This window comes from Neofelis nebulosa, chromosome 7 (genome assembly GCF_028018385.1).
Source record: "Neofelis nebulosa isolate mNeoNeb1 chromosome 7, mNeoNeb1.pri, whole genome shotgun sequence".
Classification (NCBI taxonomy): domain Eukaryota; kingdom Metazoa; phylum Chordata; class Mammalia; order Carnivora; family Felidae; genus Neofelis; species Neofelis nebulosa.
In genome coordinates, this window is record NC_080788.1 from 85099025 (window position 1) to 85119050 (window position 20026).

The 20026-nt window shown below is 37.1% G+C and overlaps 1 protein-coding gene across 4 annotated transcripts in view; it reads right to left on the bottom strand.

The window, feature by feature from the left end:
* BAZ1A (bromodomain adjacent to zinc finger domain 1A) overlaps positions 1-20026 on the bottom strand; it is a 96131-nt gene that overhangs the window by 10407 nt on the left and 65698 nt on the right. For all 4 annotated transcript variants that reach the window (XM_058738799.1, XM_058738800.1, XM_058738798.1 and 1 more), the window contains 7 exons: positions 19700-19865; positions 19323-19436; positions 14186-14310; positions 9959-10555; positions 8202-8365; positions 7329-7483; positions 6071-6219 (listed from right to left, as the gene is read on the bottom strand). In XM_058738799.1, the coding sequence (XP_058594782.1) occupies positions 6071-6219; positions 7329-7483; positions 8202-8365; positions 9959-10555; positions 14186-14310; positions 19323-19436; positions 19700-19865 (1470 nt within the window). The remainder of the gene's footprint in view (positions 1-6070; positions 6220-7328; positions 7484-8201; positions 8366-9958; positions 10556-14185; positions 14311-19322; positions 19437-19699; positions 19866-20026) is intronic.

Here is a 20026-nt window from a genome sequence, read left to right on the forward strand (position 1 = left end):
GTTGAGTACTAGCTCCCCTATGTGAGCTTGGGGAAATTACTTAACCCCTCTGTGCTTAGGTTCTTCAAGAGTAATATGTGGATACTATCCACCTCTGAGAACTGGTGGGAAGATTAAGTGGGATAATGTACATAAGAAAAATAAAATGCCTGTCATGCATAAGTAAATGCTGTTAATGTTATCATTATTTCTGAATTATACTGTTCCTCCTATGCGCAACAATTTAGAAGATTACACAAGTGTGTTCTATGGTCCCTACCTTTAGGAAACTTTTTATACAGCTGGGAGAGTGAAGATATACACGAGGAGCTGAAATCATAAAGGAACAGACCTGCCAAACACTAGTGAGTCTTGAGCTCTTGTTTGACTGTTAGGGTGAGAGAGACAGGACATGGAATAAAGGGCTCACCCAATGTGTTGAGTCCTTTCTGAAAAGCTAGGACACCATAAGGCTATACCTTTAAGTGTAAGGGTGGAAAAGAATACCATGCAGAAAGAAAGATGTAGCAAGGAAATCTGCTCACTTGGACCTTGGTGTTGGGTGGAAAGGGAAAATAAATCTACCACGAGAATATGTAACTATAAGCAATGCCTTAAAACAGTTTAAAACCTGAAAAAAACAAAATTTTTAAAGGGGGTTCAGGTTGGTAGTGACCTCAGGTGAATGGCAGAAACAAGTACAAATCTTTGCACATTCTCTCTGAAGAAATTTCCATGGATCAAGTTCTGAGGAATGAGAGTTTAGTCAAAACCCATAATGCACATGTGGAAACAAAATGTTACAAGCAAGAGCCCGCAGAATCTGACCAAGAAAGACCTGAGATATCAGAATTAGACACAGAATATAACAAAATAACTATTTTAATATGTTTTAAGAAATAAACGTTTGAAAATATAACCAAGGAGTTTGAAAATAATCAGAACCTCCAAAAATAAGAGATTAACAGCTCAGTGGGAGAGGGAAAAAAATGAATGGGTCAAAAGCTCTTCAGGCAAAGCTAAAGAGAAATATTAGCCAAGTGGGAAATGCAATAATACAGTCTTTGTTTTATTTCTACCCTCTCATTTTGTGTTTTCTATTTACCTTGGTTTTTTGATATAAGGCTTCATGAAAAGTTCTGGCATGAGCAGAACCTCTAAGGAAGGAGGTAACAAAAATTGCTAGTTCAAAGATCTTGAAGAAATCTTTCTGGGTAAATCAGAGGACATTCTTATTGTTAAGTGTAAGAAATAAGTTTGCATAGGCCAATGTGGAAGAGTGGAAGAAAAAGACAAATTGTGAAGAAACTTTGGAATTTTGGAAGTCTGTTTGATTGTTAACTCAAAGGTTGGTGACACATTATGGGTTTTGATCAAAGATGTGCTTTAATAAAATTAAACCAGTGGTACGTAGCTCAAGGTCCAATTTTTATCCCATCTACTTTTAAATATTCTATTTTTTCTTTTTAAAAGTTTATTCTCATTTATTTTGAGAGAGACATAGAGAGCAAAAGGGGGAGGTGCAGAGGGAGGGAGGGAGGGAGGGAGAGAGAGAGGGAGAGAGAGGGAGAGAGAGAGAGAGAGAGAGAGAGAGAACCCCAGCAGAGCCCAATGGGGGGCTCGAACCCACGAACTGCGAGATCATGACCTGAGCCGAAATCAAGAGTTGGATGCTTAACCTACTGAGCCACCCAGGTGCCCCTTACCGACTGAGCCACCAGGTGCCCTTTAAATATTCTAAATACAAAAGGATGTCCATGTTTTTCTACTTTTATATAGTACCAATAAGGATAAAAAGTATATATAATTGATTCCATTTTTTGGTTTATTTTCTTGCTTCTTCTCCTGATTATGAAAGTCTCAAGGGGAGATAGATCTTGTTTCTCTTTTATCTTCCATCATGCCAGCATAAGTTCCTCAAGAAATTACTAATTAAAAGTATGTTACTAATATGAAATAATGGTAGAGTCATATGATCAAATATTACACTGGGAGATTTCTTATTATTAACTGCCACATACAGTAATTCATGTGACCAAGCTATGTAGGTTTCTCCAGGGGATAAAACAACACAAAAAAACTCCCACCTTCTAGTAAAAAAAAAAAAAAAAAAAAAATCTATAAATAAATACCATATGCAAAATAAATAAACATACCTTCCATTACTGTTCATCCTTTTCACTGATAAGTAAGTATACTAAAACTCACCAATGTCAACTTTTTATATACCACTTTTAAAAAAAATGTTTTTTCTTTTTGAGAGAGAGACAGAGAGATAGTGCACAAGTGGGGGAAGTGCAGAGAGAGAGTGGGGCAGAGGATCAGAAGTGGGCTACAGGCTGACAGCACAGAGAGCTCAACTCAGGGCTCAAACTCACGAACCGTGAGATTACGACCTAAGCAGAAGTCAGATACTCAACTGAGCCACCCTATATATCAGTTTTTAAGTTTCATTATCTGAGGTATGAAATGTAGAAAGGAAAATGCTAGGAAGAGGATATTGTTTTATAAGCTTATCCCCAACCCCACTCCTTTCCAAAAAAATTAAACCCACGGTTTTCCTTCAAAAGCTAAATATTCAAACCAGTGCTCAGCAACATAGAAAGTAAATTCCTAATTCTTTAAAAAGACAAAATTCTTTAAAAAGTTAAAAATGTACCATCTCTCACACTAGATTGATCTTCCTCTTTTTCTTGTCCTTTTTTTTTAATCTCCCTTTTGATCTTTATTAATTTCGGTGTTACCTAATTTCAAACTGATAAAGTTAGTTTGAGGATTTTTTTCATAGCTTACGGGTGATGACTTTATGAAGTAATGACTTTATAAGTGATGAAATTACCAATGTGAACAAACAATTCTCACATATCTTACCTAAAATAATTCAAATATGAGTATCTTCCTCAAGTTAAAAAAGCCTAGTTTTATTAATGTGATTAATTAGAATAAAAGGGACATACTAAGGAAAGTGGAACAAGAGTAGAATTTTTATTTCTTATTTGCTTCCTCAAGAAACTGAAATAATCTTTGAAGCTAAACTGGGAAAATTCCTACCACAATTAATTTACTATGTTGAAAAATAATCACAAGCATGGAGAATTTTAATATATATGCTATCTCAAACATTCATAAAGTGGAACCCCCATTTCTCTCCCACATTAAGGTATACTTGATTACCTTGATCTAATGTTTAGATTACCTTAGGGGCACCTGGGTGGCTCAGTCAGTTGGGCGTCCGACTTTGGCCCAGGTCGTGATCTTGTAGTTTGTGAATTCGAGCCCTGGGTCTGGCTCTGTGCTGATAGCTCAGAGCCTGGAGCGTGTTTCGGATTCTGTGTCTCCCTCTGCCCCTCCCCACTCGTGCTCTGTCTCTCTCTCAAAAATAAATAAACATTAAAAAAAAAAACCCCAGATTATCTAGGGATGCCTGGGTGGCTCAGTCAGTTAATCGTCTGACTTCACCTCGGGTCATGATCTCACAGTTTGTGTGTTCGAGTCCCACGGTGAGCTCTGTGTGGGCAGCTCGGAGCCTGGAGCCTGCTTCAAATTCTGTGTCTCCCTCTCTCTGTGCCCCTCCCCCACTCATACTCTGTCTCTCTCAAAAATAAACATTCAAAAAAAAAAAAAAGATTATCTTAAAAACCCTGAGACAGCTCTATCTCTTGTTGTCCCATTCAAAACAGACCCTCCAAAAGCTTAAATATAATATAAAAAGCTACAGACACCAATTATTCTATTAATTTTTTTAATGTTTATTTACTTTTGAGAGAAAGAGACAGAGCATGAGGGGGAGAGGGAACGAGAGAGAGGGAGACACAGAATTGGAAGCAGGCTCCAGGTTCCAAGCTGTCAGCACAGAGCCTGATACGGAGCTTGAACTCACAAACCGTGAGATCATGACCTGAGCTGAAGTCAGACACTCAACCGACTGAGCCACCCAGGTGCCCCTCTATTAATTTTTTATGTGGCAGCAATGGTAGATGATAATATCCATATTATAAATGATTAACATCTAACTTTGATCAATATTTACCACTAAAGTAAGTTAAACTTTTGTTTCACCTATTTTTTAAGACTTCAAATTGAAATTGCTCCTTTTTATCTGTTAGGATGAAATGAATGTTCCAATACTGCTATATACAAACCAGCATAAAGAACACTATAGCTCTCAGCTCTCATATAACCTACTAGATATTAGTTGCAACATTCTCCAGTGTTAACTTTTCCCCTTTGTCTAAGTTTTTTAAAAGATGTACTGATGAAAATATGGACACACTAAGCAATTTGATTTTTTTTTCCTTGAATTTATAAACAACTTTAATTGATGGCAATTTCAGAAATGGAAAAAGCTGAATTGCATCTTATGTCTTTTGGAATCATGGGATTAATGAGTAGTAGTGATATATTTCTAAGAGCTACATAGTTTACAAATAACTGTCAACTGAAATTTTAATTGAAGTAATTGTAGATTCACATGTGCTTGTAAGAAATCTCTTGGGGGCGCCTGGGTGGCGCAGTCGGTTAAGCGTCCGACTTCAGCCAGGTCACGATCTCGCGGTCCGTGAGTTCGAGCCCCGCGTCAGGCTCTGGGCTGATGGCTCGGAGCCTGGAGCCTGTTTCCAATTCTGTGTCTCCCTCTCTCTCTGCCCCTCCCCCGTTCATGCTCTGTCTCTCTCTGTCCCAAAAAAATAAATAAAAAACGTTGAAAAAAAAAAAATTAAAAAAAAAAAAAAAAAAAAAAAAGAAATCTCTTGTACATGTAATTCAATTTAGACACAGAAAATATTAAGAAATATTGAAGACTGGGAAGTAAAAGTGACATAGCAAATACAAACTAATATTTTTGTGAGCTTTGATCACATGTATTTATTTCTACAACTGCTACTTTCCAATCTGAAAAGTGGTTATTAAGCTCATGGTGGAATTATCAATTTATAAAAAATATGAATAGGCTTATTAGAACAATGAGATACTGGCCATAAACTCTTCAATTTTAAAACAGACATTTAAAAAATATATTCACATTCTGATAGCACCATATATTTATGAAAATTTTGTTCTTAATATTCAACAATATTCACGTAATTTAAAAAGGATTTGGGCGCCTGGGTGGCTCAGTCGGTTAAGCATCCGACTTTGGCTTAGGTCATCATCTTACAGTTTGCGGGTTTGAGCCCTGCATTGGGCTCTGTGCTGAGAGCTTGGAGCCTGGAGCCTGCTTCGGTTTCTGTGTTTCCCTCTCCCTCTGCTCCTCCCCTACTCATGCTCTGTCTCTCTCTGTCTCTCAAAAATAATATTAAAAAATTTTTTTAAATGATTTTAGTCTATTCAAGTTGCTTTTTCAACATGAGACCAAAAAGATATGGCTTTAAAAACTGTTTCTTCTCGCACCCCACTACTGAGATACAAACTATCTTGAATATGATGAGCTATAAATTAATTTAACATTAACCATAGGGAAGTAGAGGCAGTTACGACATGAAAATTGATTTGGAACTTGAAACACACATTTTCCCAAAGACATAATGATTATATTCCTAGCTTAGTCCCTAAAAGATTATTAATTTAATAAACTGCTAAAACATGATCCAGATAGTATTATTTCTATCATCCTAGCCATAAATTATAGAGAATTTCCTCATTTGTATTTAACACTTGGTATTTCTGATTTAGTGCTTCTTATACAGTGTTCAGGTTAGTGAGCCACACTGTTAAACCATACCCCCAGTGGTGGAGATTTAAGTAGCTTCTTTGGGATTCTGTTTTAAATAACAAGAGAAATACTTATCTACAATTTTTGATCATTCAGGATCTGGCTAGTCACAGGTTTTGGTAATCTTTCTTTTGATGAAACTTACACACAAAAGAAAGGATTAACAGATACACTTAAATAGACAGTCATTAAAGATCAGTATCTACAATAAAAAGTACTTTAGCATTATTTAAAAAAATCTCAGGCTTTTAAGTGAAAATATAATCTCAAGCTTTTCCAATTAGCCAATTTTATTGTGTCAGCCCATAAATTTCTATTAAGAGGCAATTTCAAAATCATTTAAAATATAAATAATATTTTGAAGTAAAAATTGATACTTACCAAGTGGAGCTTTGAGAAAACGCCGCTCAATGCCCTGCTCTATCTGAAAAAGTGCCATTGCCAGATAATGAACCACATTGCTTACTGACTGTGGTGTGCTTGCATTAGTTGAGACAGTACTTGGAGTTTCTGTTTTTATGCCCAAAAGTCTACAATGAAAACATGGAAGAGTTTACGGTACTTAAAAACACTGTTAGGTAAGACTTGAGTCTAACTCCTTCAAATGCTTACTCACACCTGTGTAAGAAATAGTTTCCCCAATCTCAAAGGAGATCACATAAGCTAGCAGGAAAGGGAGATAAATACATGAATCAAGAGCTTAACTAAATACCAAGTCCTTTAAGGTCAGAAGGGCAAATATTTGGAGGAAAGGTGGATGAGACACGGGTTAGGGGAAAGGATTTAGGGAGATGACCCAGTGGTGGGCCTTAAGGATAAGCAGACCAGCCAGCTTCCCTCTATTTCTCTTGCTTCAACTTTTACTGGGTGGGATACTTATAGCTGCCTCCTGAATAGTTTCTTAGCCATCAATCTTATTCCCTTTGCAATAAATCTCCATGCCGCAGCTAAAATGATCATTTACACGTACAAACCTATTCGCTCAAAGCCTTTAGTACTATGTCTTCCCTCCCAGTACATCTTCCCCACCTTTAGGTCTCAGGTTCTTGGTCACTTCCTCTGGCACTTCCTGTGCTGTCTTCCTTGATCTACAAAGACAAGTAGCCCTCCTATGTACTACATTTGTACTGGGTATCTGCTTCTACCAGAACTCTTATCCTCTTTCATAGCTGCTAGCTTAATGTCTCTTTTCCATTTCCTTCTAAATAAACTCCTTAAGGAGAGTTATCCAAAAAGAACTCTGAGAAAGTCAAAGCATCTATCTACAGATCTACAGATATAGATTCTGTTTAATAATTCAAATAATATTTAAGCCCAACATAATTTACTAAGATATCCTATAGAAAAATGGACAATATAAAATTACTTTCTGAAATTAATAAAACCCTAGGCTCAAAGACTTTTTATTTTAAACTTGAGCAATTATCATTATCCTAACAAGCTGCCTTTTGTCTGCACTAACACAAAGTGGAGTAAAAGAGAGTTTGTGGTTGAGGAAAATTATTTCAGTGGTTACAGGTATTAAAAGTCCTCATGGTAAGATTTTAAAACAATTTTTTGAAGAAAAAAACATTTACTAAAAAGAACCATATAGAGTGGCAAGAAAAAGTGAGTTACTTTAGAAAAATCATTTTTGTACCTGTCTTTTACTATGACCTTTGCTTGCTCATCAATTTCCATCTCTTCTATACCTTCATTCACAGTTTTAATGATCCCATTTTCCTTGTTTTCCTCACTTAACAGCTCATATCGTCCACTCTCTAATGCCGATCTCCAGATATGTCGATCTGTAACCTGTAACAAAACCCAGGTTTACCAACATGGGAAAATGGCATATGTTGTTCCTAAGAAGTATGAGATTCAATGTACATATGAAAAATTCATGAATATTCTAGAAAAGATTGTAAATCAAAAAGGGATCTAAAAATAAGGTTACTAAGTGGCCAAAATGGAATTCATATCATTTATAGATGGAAGCTTTAGTACCTCACTTTTTATATAGGGAAATCATAAACAATTCTGAGATTGGTCACCTGATAGTAGCAAAAAAGTGACAGATGATAGCAAAGGAATGAACAGAACACACATATCAAGCATGAATTACTTACAGATTTTAAAAAGGTAACAAAGAAACCAATAAACAAACCAGACTCAGCAGAGCAGGCAGGAGCTAGTCAAGGAAGAAGAAAATATCCTTACACATTTTAACATCTCAGATGAAAATACCGCAAAACAGTTATTTTAAACATACTAAAAATTACTATTAAAAAGGTCAATTATGTTCATTAAATTCTGTTTAAGAAAGCAGATAGCCATATAGTACATTTAAGAAAGATTTCTATTCATATATTAGTATTTTGATAGAGGGGAACTAACTTAGTTTTCATAAAAAAATATTATCACTCCCATGTATTTATTCAAAACACACATGCCTTGCCTGTATCAAATAAGTTAATAAAAATAACGAAAACTTTGGTAATTAGGCAAACTAAAAATGGGACCAGGTACTAACCTTGATTGCTCCTAATGTTCCTTGGTAGATTCTGTCTTCAATATCCAAAAGAAAATCTCTCAGCCTCAATTCAAGCTGTCTTTCCGCAGACATCTGAGATGAATCATATGCAGTGGAAGATCTTCCCCGACTATAGGTAGGTTTGCTATCAGTTTGAGGTTTGTCTGAAATAGTTACCAATACCTTTATTATGAATTTCTTATTAAAAACACAATTTTCCCAATGTGACAGTTATGATCATGAGATAATGGATTTATAAAAACACTTAGTAAATTCTAAAGTACAAAAAGGGGGGGGGCAGAAATGTTTGCACATCAGATATCTGATGAGGAACTTGTGTCTAAAATATATGAAGAACTCTTACAACTCAATAAAAAGACAACCTAATAAAAAGAATGGGCAATAGGGATTTGAATAGGCTTTTCTTTAAGGAAGATATACAAATGGCCAATTAAGACCATGAAAAGATGCTCAACATTACTGGTCTTTAGGAAATACACACCAAAACCACAATCAAGTACTACTTCATACCTCTAAAATGGTTAGAATCTAAAAGTCAGATAGTAACAAGAGTTGACACGAACGTGGAAAAAATTTAACCCTCATACACTGTTGGCAGAAATATATAATGGTGCAGCTGCTTTGGAAAACAGTATGGCAGTTCCTCAAATGATTAAACAGAATTACCATATGACCCAATAATTGCACTCTTAGATATACACTCAAGAGAAATAAAAACATATGTCGACACAAAAACTTGTACACAAACATTTACAGCAGCATTATTCATAACAGCCAAAATGTGGAAAAAACAGAAACATCCATCAACTAACAGTTAAGTAAAATGTGGTGTTTACCTACATAATGAAACATCATTTGGTTATGAGAAGGTATGAAGTACTGACACATGCTACTACTTGGATGCACCTTGAAAACATCGTGCTAAGTGAAAGAAGTCAGTTACAAAAAAACATATACAGTATATGATACTATTCATAGAAGATGTTCAGACAGGGAAATTTCCAGAGAAGGAAAACAAATATGGGGTTTCTTTTCGAGGTGACAAAAATGTTTTAAAATTGACTGTGTGATGGTTGCACATCTGTGAATATTAATGAAAACCACTGACTGTACACTTGACATGAGTGAACTGCACAGCATATGAACTAATCTCAATAAAGCTGTTAAAGAATTGTGATCTGAAGTTTTTAATTCTGAAGAGAACTAAAGTAGACATGACAGTATGCCCCTAAATTTAAGAGTTCTTTACCTAGAGAAACTCAGTAATATGAAAACGCCAAAAACGCCTTATTACCTTCTTTTACCTGTTATCAATGAACCAGCCATTGTATATTGCTACCCTATCTGCCCTTGCAGCCAATCTCCAAAGATGTAATCACTAATGGAAACTGTCCCTGGGACCCTCAGCCAAAACCCCTAGTGAATGAACTATCATGTCTATTGTCTAAAACTAATGGCAACCTTAGTGCCTTGGGTATTCAGAGTCTACTGATCAGGGAATGGGACTGGGAAGAATATGAATCTTCCTATACGGCCATTCCTCATAATCTAAACGGAACCCAGTGAAATCTTGTCTAACTGGAAAACATTCTCTAACTTGCCAACTGAGAACATGGTCCAAATGAAAGAGAAGACAGAAGATGTTTTAAATATAGCTCTAATAGCTTGACAGATGTTTAATCCTGAACCAGAGATTATGGGGAGAGAAAAAGAAATAGTTTTCAATGAAAATTTACCTGAAAAATGAAATTTCTCTTCAGAAAAATGGGCTAGCTGTGCACATATTCTGCTTTTCTCTTGCAACAAAGTTTCTTTTAAGGCACTTTCTCTATGTCCTCTAGAATTTAGAGCTTCAATAAGCTGGTCTAGCTGTTCACAAGAACTGTAAAAGCACCACCGATTCGGCTTATGCACTGGTTTTGGCAGCTGCACAGAATCATCACATGGACCTTGGTCAATGTTGGAGGTAGATTCAGACATCAAAGACTCTCCAGTTTTAGTGGATACCTGAGGATCCTGAGACTGTACATTATTCTGAAATGATGAAGGTCTAGGCAACAGCATGTCTTCAGTGAGACCAGAATAATCCTCTTCAATAAATAATCCAGGAATAGAAGGGAAAATCCAATATCGCCTATACATGCGGTCTCGGCCCAAGGGAAAGATATTGGTACACGCTATGGCACTTTGGATTTTTTCCAAGAGCTCTTTCTCTTTTCGTTCATGTTCCTGTTTTAAAGCTGTTTCTTCATCAGCAGTAAGAGGCTCTCTCGTTACACAGCTGACTTCTTCCTGTCTTGTAAATTCTTTAAACCCATTTTGTCCCCTTTTCCCTATAATTGAAACATTTGATCATCATCACATTTTAAATTTTCATCAGAAAAATATACAAAGCCATCCCAAATTACTATGTATTATGGACCAAACCGAATGCCCAACAAATTCATAGGCTGAAATCCTAAACCCCAATGTAACTATATTTGGAGACAGGGCCTTTAAGGAGGTAATTAAGGTTAAATGAGTCCAGAGAGCGGGACCCTAATTCAGGACTGGGGTACTTATAAGAGGAGAAAAGAAAGAAACCAGAGTGCTCACTCACTTCACTTGTGGGCACAGAAGACAAGTCATGTGAGGACACAATGACAAGGTGCAATAGCAAGCTGAGAGAGGCCTCACCAGAAACCAACCCTGCTTGTACCTTGATCTTGGACTTCCAGCCTCCAGAACTGTGAGAAAATTAATTTCTGTTGTTTAAGCCACCCAGTCTGCGATATTTTATTATGGTGCACGAACAGACTAATACTCTATGCTGGTAAGAAACTGGACTTACTTACAATACAAGAGTCACACAAAAAAACTGTAATCTCACACTGGAGAGTGAGGCAGAATCTGTTATGTTGCAACATAGTTCTTTCTTTAAGGCAGGAGTCAGTAAACTAGTTTTATAAAGGTCTAGCTAGTAAATATTTTTAGGTTTTGTGGGCCATATGGTTTCTGCGCACAGCTGCTCAACTGTGCCATTGTAGCATGAAAGCAGCCACAGACAATATGTAAATGAACAAGAATGACTGTGTTCAATTAAAACTATGGTCACTGAAATCTGAATTTCATTTAATTTTCATATCACAAAATATCATTCTTCCTTCCCCAACTACTTAAAAATATAAAAACCATTTTTAGCTTATGGATTATATAAAAACGGGCAAGGCAGATTTGGCCAATGGGCTGTAGTTTACAAACAAATGATTTTAGGTAACAGAACCCCTAATGCTTAGTTGGGTACCTAGCAGTTCAAACGAAGGACATTTTCCAGCAAGAAATGGTTCTCCAGGGGCATGGCTACATGAGAAACTTCTGGCCAAAGAGATGGGAGCAGAAGCATTAAATGTAACCTCTGGGTTGTACCTCTCTGCATTTCCCATCTTTCAACTAGCCAGAATGGAGACATGGGGATAAATCATTTTTGAACATGAGAATGGCAGCAAACCCTATGGATGGCAGTACCAACAAGACAGGAAGAGACTGGATTCCTGGTGACCTGCCAGGCCTTTCTTTTATGGTGTATTGAAGAATTAAACTTCTCTTCTTTCAGTCACTGTCAGATTGCTTAGATGGGTGGGGAGTTACTTCTATTTCTTTGCTTGAAAGTGTTTGTATATAAGATTATAATTATCTGCTTCTTTGGGGCACCTGGGTGGCTCAGCTGGTTGAGTGTCTGATTCTTGATTTTGGCTCAGGTCATGATCTCATGGTTCATGAGATTGGGCCGTGTTGGGCTATGCACTGACTGCGTGAGGAGAGTGCCTGCAATTCTCTCTCTGCCCCTCCCCTGCTTGCTCGCAAATAAAGATTAAAAAAAATTATCTGCTTCTTTAAAATTTTACAAAATTCACCTATAAAATTGTCTAGGACTGACATTGTCTTTGTAGGAAGAATTTTAATACTGATTCAAGACCTAAAGGTTTAGGACCAGTCACCTTTTAAATTTTCTCATGCATTTTTATAATGTGTGTTTTTCTAGGATTTTGCTTTATTTTTGCCTCCATTTTTCTTTTTTTTAATTTTTTTTTTTTTGAAGGAGAGAGAGACAGAGCATGCACAGGGGTGGGGCAAAGAGAGAGGGAGACACAGAATCCAAAGCAGGCTCCAGGCTCTGAGCTGTCAGCACAGAGCCCGATGCTGGGCTCGAACTCACAAACTGTGAGATTATGACCTGAGTCAAAGATGGACGTTTAACCGACTGAGCCACCCAGACGCCCCTAAACATTTTTTTTAAAGCTTTATTTATTTTATTTTTGTGAGAGTCAGAGATGACACGAGTTGGGGAGGGGCAGAGAGAGAGGGAGACAGAGAATCTCAAGCAGGTTCCGCATGAATGAGGGGCTTGAACTCACGAACTGTGAGATCATGACCTGAGCCAAAACAAACTGACGCTTAACCAACTGAGCAACACAGGTGCCCCCTTTATGCCTCCATTTTCAAAGTTATTTCCATAAAACTGTATATGCTGTTTCCTTACCTTTAAATTTCTACTCTTATCTGTAGTTATGTTTACCTTTTCAGTCCTAACCTTATTGTGACTTTCCCCCCAAATCAATTTCAACAAAGGTTTGTCTAGTTTGTATCTTTTTCAAACAACTAATTTTTGGCTTTGCTGTTCTCCTGTATTACAGTTTACTTTTTATTAATTTCTATTTGTATCTATTGTTTCCTTTTATCTGGAAGGATTATTCTATCTTCTACCGCTAACTTCTTAAATGAATGCCTAGGTCAATTTGCCTTTCTTCTTTCCTAATATGTATTAAAACCATAAATTTTCGACTAAGTAGAGGGACTGTATCCAACAAGTATTAATGTGCAGTATTGATTAGCTTTTTTTCAGTATTGAGTAGTTTTAAACATTTTCTAGTTTCTATTTATGGTTTCTACTTTGACCTATTACTTATAAGTGTGTTTTAAAATTTTTTTTTTTTTTCAACGTTTTTTATTTATTTTCGGGACAGAGAGAGACAGAGCATGAACGGGGGAGGGGCAGAGAGAGAGGGAGACACAGAATCGGAAACAGGCTCCAGGCTCCGAGCCATCAGCCCAGAGCCTGACGCGGGGCTCGAACTCACGGACCGCGAGATCGTGACCTGGCTGAAGTCGGACGCTTAACCGACTGCGCCACCCAGGCGCCCCTATAAGTGTGTTTTAAATGAGGTGTTTAAACCTCTAATCAAATGAGGTTTTTTTTGTTTTGGATTTCTAAATCAATTGCATTATAATCAGAAAATATAGCCTTCATGATACAGGAGATTTTCTGTCTACTTATAATAGCCATTTTAGAAAATAATGTAGGAAAAAAAGATACCATCAAAATTATAGGCACAGAATAAACTTACAAATCTCCTTCAGTAGTTGTCAAATGAAGATGGTTAAAGATCCTCAGAAGTAAATTATATCAACAACTTTAAAAAAATGTGTTCCCTTTGATCTACATTTATAAAATTATTTTAAGGTAGTAGATTTCCATTCTCAATCATTTGGTACCAATTATAAGCATTACTGACCTTTGTATTTCTAGCATCTAAAAGGTACTCAATGAATGTTGAGTAGGCTATAGAATAAAAATTTCTATTTCGCCTAATATCAAGTAGTCAATACCAAACTCAACAAAACTCGCTAACCAGAAGTTGAAGTTATGTGAAACTGATCTGTTAAAAGAATATGAATATTGTCTCTCTTCCCTAAAGTATAAATGACATGAGAATAAAGACAGAATGTAACTTCTAACACCATTTTTTAACAAAATGGTCACCATCTAAGGAACTTATCACTGCTATGAGTTGGGCATTTAAAAACAAACACACCTAGGAATAATAAATGGAAGTAATCTAATACATATTTCAGTATAGCTGATTTATAATGTGCCTTATTAATTAAAAACAAGCAAGCATGCCCTTAAGAAATTTCTATATTACCCCTTCTGCCTCTTTTATGTGATCTGGGGTCATCTTCATCTTCAGTGATGGTATCTTGATCAAGTTCCTTTTGCTCCATTTCTTTGCTCTCAGTGCTAGTATCGAAATCTTCCCTTTCTTCCTCCCTTAAGGAAAAAAAAAAAGATTACTTTCATTAAAGAATATATAAAATTCCATTCATGAGCTATTCATTGCCTGCTTATGAAGGGCTAGCCATTATGTTTAGGAAGTAGTGGACAAAATGATATTCTTGCAGAGGAAACAGATAACACAAACAATTATAAAATTAAAATATGTAATAACTATTAAAAAAGGAGAAGTTCAAGGTGCTATGAAAACATTTCAAGGTGAACTGAAATCTAGTCTCAGGGATCAAGAAAGGCTTGCTTGAGGGGCGCCTGGGTGGCTCAGTCGGTTAAGTGTCCGACTTCGGCTCAGGTCATGATCTCACGGTCCATGAGTTCGAGCCCTGCGTCGGCTCTGTGCTGACAGCTCAGAGCCTGGAGCCTGTTTTGGATTCTGTGTCTCCCTCTCTCTCTGACCCTCCCCTGTTCATGCTCTGTCTCTCTCTGTCTCAAAAAATAAACGTTAAAAAAAAAAAAAAAAAAAAAAAAAAAAGAAAGGCTTGCTTGAAGAAGTGATATTTAAACTGTGAGACTAGGGAGACCAGGGAGGGGTAAGGCAGCAGGTGAGAAGAAATCTCCATTTCTAGCAGAGGGGAAAATGTGTGCAATGGCATTGAGCTGAAGAGAAAAGGAAAGAGCTTTTTTCTCTATTATTTTGAGAAAAATATAAAACAAAGAAGTCGTCCTAGATATAGATGAGACAAGGGCAGAGTTAGGTCATACTGGGCCTTGTAGGGAATTATTCAATAAGCAATGGGGGAAAAAGTAGAATTTAGAAAACAGAAATGATTAAAAGGCACTTTGGCTGCTATGTGCAAAAGGATCTGGGAGAGAAAGTAGATGAAGGGAGACAATGGGCCACTGTTAACAGTCTAGGTAGCTGGCTGGGAGGTGATGGTCGGCTCAGAGTAGAAAGTAGGTGGTAAGTAGACAAATAGTGGAGGAGAGAAGATAAATTTCTGATACAGTTAACAGGCTGAATAAATACAATATGGATATTTAATTCATTATACTATCCAAATTAAAATTAAAATTGTATGGGGCAGCTGGTGGCTCAGTTGGTTAAGCATCTGACTTTGACTTAGGTCATGATCTCACGGTTTGTGGGTTTGAGCCCCGCGTCCAGTTCTGTGCTGACAGCTCGGAGCCTGAAGCCTGCTTCGGATTCTGTGTCTCCCTCTCTCTCTGCCCCTCCCCTGTTCCTGCTCTCTCTCTCAAAAATAAATAAACATTAAAAAAAATTTTTTTTAAGTTTAAAATTGTATGAACCTTGAAATAAGTTCCACCATATTTTATTTATTCAGAGAGAGAGAGTGTGTGTCTGAACACAAGCGGGGGAGGGGCAGAGAAAATCCCAAGCAGGCTCTCTACTGTCAATGCAGAGCTTACGAACTGAACTGTGAGATCCTGACCTGAGCCAAAATCAAGAGTTGGATGCCGACTGAGCCACCCAGGCGCCCCAATAAGTTCCACCATTTATGGTCTTTATCCAAAGCAAGGTTTGCAAACTCAAATGTGTTTAGGAGCCAGAGGGATAATGTAAATGAGGCAAGGCTAGATGAGTATAAAAATATATGAAATGGTGGAATCTGTAACATGTTTATTTTTATTTCTTGGAAGTTTGTTTGTTTATTTTTGAGAAAGAGGGACAGAGAGAGAGAACCAGCAGGGGAGGAACAGAGAGAGAGGAGATAGAAGATCTGAAGTAGGCTCTGTGCTGACAGCAGTGAGCCCAATACAGGGCTCGATCCCATCAACCGTGAGATCATGACCTGAGCCGAAGTTGGACGCTTAACCAAATGAGCCACCCAGGTGCTCTTCTTTTGTTTTTAAATTAAGATATCAGAAAGAAAAAATTCAGGTGATGAATAGTAACTCAACGTATTCTGGTAATTATTTTGCAACATATGCATATATCAAATCATTATGTCGTATACCCTAAATGATTAATACAATGTTATAAGTCACTTATATCTCAATAAAACTGGAAAGGGTTTATAAAATGTGAAAAAAATTGAGATATAACTCACATACCCTAAAACCACCATTTTAAAGTATACAAATTCAGTGGTTTTTAGTATATTACAAGGCTGTGCAATCATTACACCCATCTAATTCTAGAACAGTATCATCATCCCCAAAGAAAAAGCCTATAGCCATTAGTAGTCACTTTCCATTTCCTCTTCCCCACTGTCCTGGTACTCACTCATCTACTTTTTGCTGTGTATTTGCCCATTCCGGACTACTTATATAAATGAGATCATACAACACATGGTCTTTTATGACTGGTTTCTTTTACTCAGCACCGTTTTCAAAGTTTATCTACATTGTAGCATGTATGAGAATTCTATTCTTCTTTATTGCTGAATAACCTTCTGCTATATGGATATACCACTGAAGAAATACATCGTTTTGTTTAACCATTCGTCAACTGATGGACATTCGGGTTATTTCCATTTCTTTGGCTATTAAGAATAATGATGCTATGAACTTTTGTATATCGATTTCTGGGTGAACGTATGCTCTTAATTCTCTGAGTATATACCTAGGAGTGGAATCGCTGGGTCATATGGCAACAAATGTTTTTTTTTTTTTTTTTTTTAATTAATTAATTAATTTATTTATTTTTTAATATATGAAATTTACTGTCAAATTGGTTTCCATACAACACCCAGTGCTCATCCCAAAAGGTGCCCTCCTCAATACCCATCACCCACCCTGCCCTCCCTCCCACCCCCCATCAACCCTCAGTTTGTTCTCAGTTTTTAACAGTCTCTTATGCTTTGGCTCTCTCCCACTCTAACCTTTTTTTTTTTTTTTCCCTTCCCCTCCCCCATGGGTTTCTGTTACGTTTCTCAGGATCCACATAAGAGTGAAACCATATGGTATCTGTCTTTCTCTGTATGGCTTATTTCACTTAGCATCACACTCTCCAGTTCCATCCACGTTGCTACAAAAGGCCATATTTCATTCTTTCTCATTGCCACGTAGTATTCCATTGTGTATATAAACCACAATTTCTTTATCCATTCATCAGTTGATGGACATTTAGGCTCTTTCCATAATTTGGCTATTGTTGAGAGTGCTGCTATAAACATTGGGGTACAAGTGCCCCTATGCATCAGTACTCCTGTATCCCTTGGATAAATTCCTAGCAGTGCTATTGCTGGGTCATAGGGTAGGTCTATTTTTAATTTTCTGAGGAACCTCCACACTGCTTTCCAGAGCGGCTGCACCAATTTGCATTCCCACCAACAGTGCAAGAGGGTTCCCGTCTCTCCACATCCTCTCCAGCATCTATAGTCTCCTGATTTCTTCATTTTGGCCACTCTGACTGGCGTGAGGTGGTATCTGAGTGTGGTTTTGATTTGTATTTCCCTGATGAGGAGCGACGTTGAACATCTTTTCATGATGGCAACAAATGTTTTAACTGTTTGAGGGACTGCCAAATTTATCCAGAGCAGCCGCACCATTTTACATCTCCACCTGCAATGCATGAGAGTTCCGATTTCTCCACAGTCTCACCAACACTTCTTATTGTCCCTTCATTGGATTACAGCCATCCTAGTGAGTATGAGGTAATATCTCATTGTGAATTCGATGTGTGTTTCCCTAATGACTAAAGATGTTGAATATCTTCTGTGCTTCTTGTATATCTTCTTTGGAGAAATGCCTATTAAAATCCTTTTCCCATTTTTTAAACCGGTTGTTCTTTTATTGTTGAGTTGTATGAGTTCTTTACATATTCTGGATATTATGCCATTATTATTATTATTATTATTATTATTATTACTTTTAATGTTTGTTTACTTTTGAAACAGAGAGACAGAGAGAGAGAGAGAGACAGAGTGCAAGCAGAGGAGGGGCAGAGAGAGAGACACACACACACACACACACACACACACACACACACACATAGAATCCGAAGCAGGTTCCAGGCTGTGAGCTGTCAGCACACAGCCAGACGTGGGGCTCAAACCCACAAACCATGAGATCATGACCTGAGCTGAAGTTGGATGCTTAACTGAGCCATCTAGGCATCCCTGGATATTATACCATTATTAGAGATATGATTTGCAAATATTTTTTCCCATCTACTGAGCTGTCTTTTTACTTTTTTTTCCCCCCTTAGAGAGAGAGAGAGTGCACATGGGTGCAAGCAGGGGAGAGAGGCAGAGAGAGCAAATCCCAAGCAGGCTCCACACCCAGTGCAGAGCCTGACACAGGACTCGATCCCACAATCCTGGGATCATGATAGAAGCTGAAGTCAAGAGTCGGACGTGCAACCAACTGAGCCACCCAGACACCTCTTTCTACTTTCTTGACAGTGCTCTTTGAAGCATGAAAGTTTTTAACTTTGATGAAATCGAAGTATTTTTTTCTTTGATTGCTTGTTATTTAGGTATCAGATTAACTTTCCTAAGCTAAGCTAAATTCTATTTCTTAAAGTATTGTTGATGGCCATATAAAATACAGCTGTTGCAAGTTTGTGACTTACAGGTATTTCTATATGAAAGTATAACTAAAAGTCAATACATTAATTTCGGAATACTGAGATTTTTGGAGCCTTCCTTTGCAAATTTTATAAAAAAAATTCTGGTAAATTTGAATACAGTTTGCCATGTACAATATGAAAAAATTCCCACTTGTCTTCATAGCCAATTATCACCCCAAATATTTTCAAATGAAAAAGAGTACCTAAGTCACTAAATTACTTAAGGGGCTTTCATCTTCTCCCTATACCATCTATTAAAATCTCCAAGTTCATCCCCACTCCTCAATAAACTCAGAGGAGCTTTGTGAAACATAATGCACAACGGTGATGGTGACGGAGATGGGAGATACCACTATTAATACATTACTGGTTAAAAAGAGGCTACAGGCCCATTGGCACAATTGTTATGTACCTATGAATAAGAAACTAGAAAGCTAGTTTTTAAAACTTTTGAAAGCATTTTAAAGTGCTGATTTTTGTTCTTATGTAAGAATAAGCAGTGTAATTCAAACCATACCCAACAGATATATCTACGGCTGAATTTCTTTGCTCATCTTCCTTCAGTTTCTCTTGTTTCTCTTTCATTTTTTGTTCTTGTTCCTTCAGTTTTTCCTCCTTCCTTTTGCGAATTCTGAAAGTTAAAATAAAATACTACAGTCTATTTGATGGAAGATAATTTCAACTTTTAGCATCTTGTCTTCAACCATAAAATTATGGAAAGTGATCCAAATGTTATCACAAAACCGTAAGGTAGTATTCATTCATAACCTCTTAGGTAAGCCATCAAACACCAGTGTGAGCCAAGGTCATATTACAGCCCATTGTCAAGTACGGTTTTAGATGTAAAGGAATAAGCAGCCTTCATTGGCACAACTGACTATAATCATCTCTCACCTAGCAGCTGCTTCTTCCCTCTCTTTCCGATGTTGTTCTGCTTTTAATTCCCGGAACTCCTGCTTTGCCTGTCGTAATATATCAACATAATCTTCAATGAAATCCCTAGTAGAAACTAGGGTCAGTAGTTTCCCACAGAGAGCATGAAGTATCTTCATTTTTTCTCCTGTCAAAAATTGGTAAATAAATTCTGTATCATCAATGACAAAACGGAATTGTTTGAAAAATCTTAATTTGTGGCTCAATTTGAAAATGCTTAAAAAAATAGGAAAAAAATCTCAAGATCAAACATGCCAATGGCATGTCTTCAGAAAAAGCAACTGAGTC